An 8,592-nucleotide genomic window follows, 5' to 3' on the forward strand; every position below is an offset into this window, starting at 1 on the left:
GGTCTGGGAGGTGGTGGTGGCCAGGTCTAGGGGAGGAGGTGGTGGTGGCCAGGGTCTAGGGGAGGTGGTGGTGGCCAGGGGTGGGAGGAGGTGGTGGTGGCCCAGGTCTAGGGGAGTGAGGTGGTGGCCAGGTCTAGGGAGGGGTGGTGGTGGCCAGGTGGGGGGAGGTGGTAGGATCTAGGGGGAGGAGGGGGGCCAGGGTCTAGGGGAGGTGGTGGTGGTGGCCAGGCTCCTAGGGGGAGGAGGTGGTGGTGGCCAGGGTGGGGGAGGTGGTGGTGGCTACAGGCTCCAGGGGAGGAGGTGATGGTGGGTCTAGGGGAGGAGGTGGCTGGGTCAGGGAGGTGGTAGTGGCCAGGGTCTAGGGGAGGAGGTGGCCAGGGTCTAGGGGAGGTGTGGTGGCCAGGGTCTAGGGGAGGAGGTGGTGGTGGCCAGGGTCTAGGGGAGGTGGTGGGGTGGCCAGGTCTAGGGAGGAGGTGGTGGTGGCTAGGGTCTAGGGGGAGTGGGCTCCAGGGAGGTGGTGGTGGCCAGGTCTAGGGGAGAGGTGGTGTGGCCAGGGTCTAGGGAGGTGGTGGTGGCTGGGAGGTGGTGGTGGTGGCCAGGGTCTAGGGGAGGTGGTGGTGGCCAGGGTCTAGGGGAGGAGGTGGTGGTGGCCAGCGTAATTTGATGCTTGTGTAGGTGTGTATGTCAGCTGTATATGTGAAGTGTGTGTGTTATGTATAGGGAAGATGTGAATGTAGGTGTGAGAGGTGTACAAGAAACGGCGGTACCTGAGCCATAATCAAAGCATACTTTTAAATCATTTTTTTACCCACGGAACGTTTTATAACAAAGTAGTAGGTTTATATTATGACTAACATAGGAACAGGAAATATTCCATAAGCAGCGTGTGTGTTATTCATTCACCAAGGGGCTGAAGGGTAATTCCTGAGCCTTACTTCCGCTCGTCTCTGCTTTCTTGGTTTATTCAGTGTTACGGTTAATTACCCAGTATACGTAACAGCTGAAGCAGGTACGTGTACAAATATGTCATATAATTCATTATTATCATAACATCTAAGAGTCTAATTAAAGACTGATCAAAAATTTATATGCCCCTCCTTTTCATCTCATATTGGTTAATGAGGGGCTCTCATTGGTCAAGATGCATGACGTAGCAGGTAGCTGATAGGCTGCTGGGCACGTGTTCCCTAAGCATCTCGCGAGATGTCGCTTCGTATTTTGATTTTTGATTCTTACCACTGAACTGTGCCTCGAAAGTGTGTGTACGATTAAAGAATTGCATTCAATTGCAAAAATTAAGTAATCGACTACAATTACAAGAGGGTTTCATTATAAATAAATGGTAGAGGATTATGCTTCCATCTGTGTTTTCGTGCGAAGTGGCAACTGCTGTCACCCGCGAGACATCTGAAAACAGCCAGTGAGTCTCCCCAAATTCAGTCATACTCTAGCATCGGTCGTGAGGATGATGCTCCATCCTGCTACGTCCGAGAAACGTCGTGGTAGACAAGAAGAGTAAAACTCTAAAATATTACAGAACCGCCAAGTTGTGTTTGGCAACAGACATTCAGTTGACTATTACGAGAGTGTTGATCAACATTCCACGATGGTTGTCTTAAAGAACGACTACTCCAACTGCCCATTGAAGAAGAGGCCGCTGTCTGTCTCCTATGATGATGCAACAGGTAAACCGGGATGGTGCTTTCTGTCTGTAAACAATATGTGCGTGTGTGCGCGTGTGTGTGTGTGTGTGTGTGTGTGTGTGTGTGAACTATGCTGTTGTCTTTATCATGTTGTTTCCATAGCATTTACTTAATTAACGTCATTGTGTTAGGGTGAAATATATATGACCTACAGGTGTGTGGTACGGAGGCTCCGTTAAGGGTGGTTGTTATCAGTGTATTAAGGAGTTGGCGGGTGTGACACGTCCGCGGTGGTTCACATGACAGTGATCGTGACAAAGGACATACCTGCCAGCGACCGTTCTTATTCCCGCATTAGTGTCATACATGTCCCTGACTCGCCATGGGTTATTCCACTTATACGACGTGATTTAGTGATCAAGCGTTCATAATCCAACACCGTATTGTTTTTTTTCCGTTTATTAAATCAGCCATCAAGTTCTTTCGCCTGCCATGGTAATTAACCCAGCGTTAGTATTACCCATGACTGCTACATCACTGTCATCTTTTTACTTTTGTATTATTTTTTTTTACGGGGATTAGTCCACCCAGGCACAGGTCACTGACCCACACCACGGCCTGGGGGGCGAAATAATAATAATAATAATAATAATAATAATAATAATAATAATAATAATAATAATAATAATAATAATAATAATAATAATAATTTAAATATAAAATAAAATAATAATAACCATAAAAAAGTATTAAAATAAATCAAGAGTGGGAAACGATATACAGTATGTATGTTGAGTTGTCAATAGTAAGAGAAACGATTGAGACCTTGCAATTGTGTGTAAATGAGGCAGAAAGTCATATCGGCAACCTGGGACACCGGTCACAATTACAACTCATCACAATGACAAACCATTCGCTTTTATCAGTGTTATCAGCCTCGACAGTGTTAAATCTTGTCCTTGATTATCAATGTTATTCTTGACCTTGATTATTAGTGTTATTCTTGTCCTTGATTATTAGTGTTATTCTTGTCCTTGATTATCAGTGTTATTCTTGTCCTTGATTATCAGTGTTATTCTTGTCCTTGATTATCAGTGTTATTCTTGTCCTTGATTATCAGTGTTATTCTTGTCCTTGATTATCGGTGTTATTCTTGTCCTTGATTATCGGTGTTATTCTTGTCCTTGATTATCAGTGTTATTCTTGTCCTTGATTATCAGTGTTATTCTTGTCCTTGATTATCGGTGTTATTCTTGACCTCGATTATTAGTGTTATTCTTGACCTCTATTATTAGTGTTATTCTTGTCCTTGATTATTAGTGTTATTCTTGTCCTTGATTATCAGTGTTATTCTTGTCCTTGATTATCAGTGTTATTCTTGTCCTTGATTATCAGTGTTATTCTTGACCTTGATTATTAGTGTTATTCTTGTCCTTGATTATCGGTGTTATTCTTGTCCTTGATTATCAGTGTTATTCTTGACCTTGATTATCAGTGTTATTCTTGTCCTTGATTATCAGTGTTATTCTTGACCTTGATTATCAGTGTTATTCTTGTCCTTGATTATCAGTGTTATTCTTGATCTTGATTATCAGTGTTATTCTTGACCTTGATTATTAGTGTTATTCTTGACCTTGATTATTAGTGTTATTCTTGTCCTTGATTATTAGTGTTATTCTTGTCCTTGATTGTGTGATTCCATGATTATCACACCGTTACCTTGACCATGATTATCACACCATTATACTTGACCATGATTATCAGTGTTATTCTTGACCTTGATTATCAGTGTTATTCTTGACCTTGATTATTCTTGTCCTTGATTATTAGTGTTATTCTTGTCCTTGATTATTAGTGCTATTCTTGACCTTGATTGTTAGTGTCCATGATTATCACACCGTTACACTTGACCATGATTATCACACCGTTACACTTGACCATGATTATCAGTATTACTTTTCCTTGATCCTTATTAATGACTAATTATAACTTCATAAAACTCTGTCACTATACTGTATTATTATTATTTTTATTATTTTATTGTTATTAATATTTTAAAACACAAAAAATTATTATTCTTTAATTTAAGGAAATATTATTCTGGATGTGTTAACGTACAGTCGAGTGCACAGATTTACACACAGACATAATAATACAATGATATATTTATTTAAGGATGATCTCACAGCTCCTTATCTTCACTACCATTTTCAAGGGGAAATTAAATAATGGAATCGGTAAAAACTAGAGAGAAAGGAACTAAATTTAGAAGATGTACAACAAAACCATTATCATATAGTGAACAAGACAGAAAACGGAAATCGTCAAAAAAGAAATTAAATACATTAATTCTGGAACTTAAATACATAGCAATATAATGACAAACTAACAATTGCCGGAAGATATATACGATACTTTGGTTTATACTGTAATTTTAGTCCTAAGATCTAAATATTTATAGATGTCTGGTTTACAGGGGATGAATAGTGTCGATTAATTCATCAATCTCATGTGAGCTAAAATCATAAGACTCCAAGTACCCATTCTAACTTAAAGATGAACTAAAGCTTTTCAAAAGGTAAATGAATACTGATGACATAATTATGGTAAATAGGCCCAAAAATTTGAAGCCTATAAAATTATGAAAATATCTCACAATGAAAACAGTAATTTATTTTGCTGTCAAGTGTGCATACAAACGAACAATGTACTGATCAAGTTAAGTTTATGGTTGACCTACAGTATAGTGAGTGTTTCTGGACCTAATTTAGTGTATTCTGTAATGTTTTTATGAACTGCTATTGTCAATAGAAGTAATTTATGTATTATATCTACATAAGTAATTGCTCTATGAATGTGTTATAGCAAACACCACGACTAATATTATTTTAATTTTATAACTTACACAATTGCTTGTGTCATTGTTCGGTTCTTTATAGCAACAGAAGTTCAGAGACGTTTGGGAAAAAAAAGATGTTTGTTGAAGCACTAGAACATAAGAACATAAAGAGTTTACAATAGGCCGGTTGGCCTGTGCATGGCAGCTCCTGTCGAGGGTAACTACCACTCTCTATCATCCATGAATCTATCTAGCCTCCTTTTAAAACTTTCCAGCGTCCCAGCACTTACTACAAAGTTGCTAAGCTTGTTCCACTCGCCTACCACCCTATTTGTGAACCAGTTTCTTCCTATCTCCCTCCTAAACCTAAACTTATCCAACTTAAATCCGTTGCTACGAGTCCTATCCTGCTCGGATATTATAAGAACTTTATCTATATCCCCTTTATTGATTCCTTTCACCCACTTAAATACTTCTATCATATCTCCCCGCACTCTTCGTCTTTCTAGGGAATGCAAGTTTAGTTTCTTTAATCTATCTTGATATGGAAGGTTTCTAAGTCCTGGAATCATTTTCGTCATCTTCGCTGCACCGAGTCCAGTGAATTGATATCCATTCTCTTTCACAAGTTGACTTCTCTTGGTTGATGCTGTTAAGGCTGTATACATTGACAGTATTTGTTCTTCCAATATTAAGTACGCTGTACTTGCTGGTCAACACCAGCAATTTCATTTGCCATTTTTCTGACCACCCCTGCAGTTTATATAAATCCTCCTGTAGTGCATTTGCATCCTGCCCTGAATTAATCTGCCGCCCTATTTTGGTGTCATCCGCAAACTTGCTTATGTCACTGCTGATCCCAGTATCTAGATCGTTTAGGTAGATTATGAACAAGAGTGGGCCCAGTACTGACCCCTGGGGAATCCCACTGGTTACACAGCCACACTCAGATTTAACACCACCTACGCTGACCCTCTGTGTTTTATCGGTGAGCCATGATTTTATCCAATTTAAAGCTTTCCCCTCTATACCATGAGCCTTAACTTTTCTCAGAAGCCTCTGATGCGGTACTCTGTCAAACGCTTTGCTAAAGTCTAAGTAAATAACAGCGTAATTTTCATTATCTACTACCTCGAAGACTTTTCTAAAAAACGTCAGCAAATTTATTATACAAGATTTTCCCCTTTGTAAACCCATGTTGAGAGTCGTAGATTAATTTGTTTTTCTCTAAATGCGATCGGATGCTATTTGCTATAATTGATGCAAGAAATTTCCCCACTACTGTATAATCTTATTCCTCCTTACAAGTATACAGTAATGTTACTATACTGACCTAACATTTTCAGACAACACGTGAGTTATATAATGCAGAGAACTACTAGGAGAGAACCACTAAAAGATTCAATCACTATCGTGATTATTCACATCCTCAGGGAGTACAATAGGAGAACTGTACTGTACTCAAGATAGGAATAATATAGATAATACTTCCATGTCCTTGTTTCAACAATTTAAAGGGTAATATTTCCTTTTCAGTAAGGATATGAAGTTTAAGTAAACTTAACCCAAACTTGGTGTTATATAATCAAGTGGGGAAAATATCGAGGTGAAAGAGAGAACTACTGTCCTGTAGACCTTGTTATTTATAGACACGACCCGTTAATACCTGTCAACGTTACTGATGGTCACTCGTATTATTTGTGTCACCAAGTATTTCATTTATTCATATTTACTTTGCCTACATGTAAACCCGATTTTGTAATGTGGTCACTTGTAGGGCTTTTGTTGACGTAACAAGCGGGAGTGACCCACGAACCTGAAGCTTTTTAATACCTGTAACAAGACGTACTGTTGTGATTTGTATATCATTATTATTATTATTATTGTTGTTGTTTCCGTGTGTGTGTGTGTGGTGTGTGTGTGTTTGTAGTTTATTAATATAACCATAATATATTCAGATTATTCATCCACGTTATATTATATTCCTATAGCATGTTTATGTTGCTGATTGCATAATCTTCCATTCAGTGTTATGATATTATTCACTAGTAATAAAAGTAAGCATTAATGAATAACATAGTTGTCCCTTCATAAAATTTACCAAAGTTGTTATTATTTCAGCAGGGAGTGAACAGACGGAACCTGAAGACCTCAGTCTCAAATGTGGGCGGGATGAACCATCCACACCCCACCCACACACACGCCCCCAGGAACAATGTGTCCACGACCCACACACACAGGAGCTGCAGTCACAAGGTATACGCCCAAGGGAATCACACGGTCAAACTTTGTGCACATATGGGTCAGACAGACTATGTCCACCAGAGTCATGTAAACAACCCATGCACACTGAAACAACACGGTCACCGTCTATACCTTCGCATGAGCCACACACTCCTCGGGTTTCAGACGCACACAGCCCATGTCCCAGACAACCACACAGAGTTGATACATCACCAGAATCAGAGACAGAGTCGACAACTCCGGCACGACCAATGTGTACTCAAACACCACTCATCCCGCACCATGACAAGCACTTACCTGTACCTGGCAACAGAACTGGTATCAACTCTCACAGCTCAATGAACTACATGAGTCCCAGCTCACCCTTAAGGGATATTACTTGGGCTGGACATCTTCCTTCCTCACCCGGAGTGGGTAGGTCTATGTCATTAGAAGTAGCTACACCCAAGATACACCCAGCTGACCTCAGACATTCTCCCCCTTTTAGTGAAGCCACTAGTTCAAACGTAAATGCAGAACAAGCATATACAAACACCAAAGAGTTGCCGTCAGCACCAACAAATGCAAGTCACTTTAGAAGCTCGGTAGAGACAGTGTTTGGGGTAACCCAGGACGCCCATCCCAACTCCGTCTCAGCAGTCCGTCCTCACCGACCCTGGCTGGCTGAAGACCCTCCACGGCAAACACACCGCCAGTTTGCAGATATCAATAGTCCCCTGCAACGCACACGACCAAACCCACTTTTAGCGAATCCTCCTAGTTTGTGGGCAGGTATGGTGCCACTCTCATGGCCAATACCACACCTGCTGGCCCCTCCCCACCCAGCCTCACCTGGCAGGCACCACCGAGAGTGTGGCTCACCTGGCTCGGAGTCCGGATCAAGTGACAGTAGTAGCGGGGCCGGACGAGGTGAAGCGCCTTACTCGTGTACGGGATGCAGTAAGTCGTACTCCACGTACTCTGGGCTGAGCAAGCACAAGCAGTTCCACTGTGAAGCTCTGGGCACCAAGTCGTTCGCGTGCAAACACTGCGACAAAGTGTACACAAGCCTGGGTGCCCTCAAGATGCACATCCGCACCCACACATTGCCCTGCAAGTGTCAGCTCTGTGGCAAGGCCTTCTCGCGGCCCTGGCTGCTGCAGGGGCACATCAGGACCCACACCGGCGAGAAGCCCTTCCAGTGTCCGCAGTGTGACCGCTGCTTCGCTGACCGCAGCAACCTGCGGGCACACCTCCAGACTCACGCTGATGTCAAGAAGTACGCGTGTGTCACCTGCCATAAGACCTTCTCCAGGATGTCCCTCCTCAACAAGCACACCGAGGCCGCCTGCCCCGCCTTGCACCGCCGCACACAATCGTGATGGTCTCGCCAACACTGGTCCCACACCTGCCATTCACACAAATGATGCCGGGATGTTGTCCAGTAATGTTGTGAATGTTTATATCACTTCCATGATTCAGAAACTGGAGTGATGATTTATATTAAATTTATATTAACTATTTTTTTAAGTAAAGAAGTATTTTTCATATAAATAGACTGAGGTCCCAGTATGTCTAGTCATGTAATATAAAACTTTTGTACGCTTTTGTAAATAAAATTATTTTTTATTAACCCAATTTGTATTGAGATTTTCCATCTGCCACTCAACTGTGTTGCATTCTGATATATACTGTATCATGGCATGGAATATGTGTGTTAAAAATACAGAAAGTCACCCATGTCCGCTTAGGATGCGTCCCTGGGGACACAACATAGCCAAAAGAAAGTTAATCGAACTTCACTTCAGTTATGAAAGTAACATTATTAGAAACCGACTATCTTGATAATGCCACAAAAATTACAGACACAAACAAATGTGTCTGAAT

The 8,592-nt window shown here is 41.4% G+C and overlaps 1 protein-coding gene across 1 annotated transcript; it reads left to right on the top strand.

Moving 5' to 3' along the window:
- Positions 1-1,427: 1,427 nt before the first annotated feature.
- Positions 1,428-8,338, top strand: LOC121878598 (zinc finger protein 362-like). Its single transcript, XM_042384935.1, has 2 exons — positions 1,428-1,685; positions 6,604-8,338. Exons 1-2 carry the CDS (start codon positions 1,607-1,609, stop codon positions 8,085-8,087), a joined length of 1,563 nt encoding a protein of 520 aa, XP_042240869.1. The 5' UTR covers positions 1,428-1,606; the 3' UTR covers positions 8,088-8,338.
- The last annotated feature ends 254 nt before the right edge of the window (positions 8,339-8,592 follow it).

Source organism: Homarus americanus, unplaced genomic scaffold (assembly GCF_018991925.1).
Source record: "Homarus americanus isolate GMGI-L3 unplaced genomic scaffold, GMGI_Hamer_2.0 scaffold39075, whole genome shotgun sequence".
Classification (NCBI taxonomy): Eukaryota; Metazoa; Arthropoda; class Malacostraca; order Decapoda; family Nephropidae; genus Homarus; species Homarus americanus.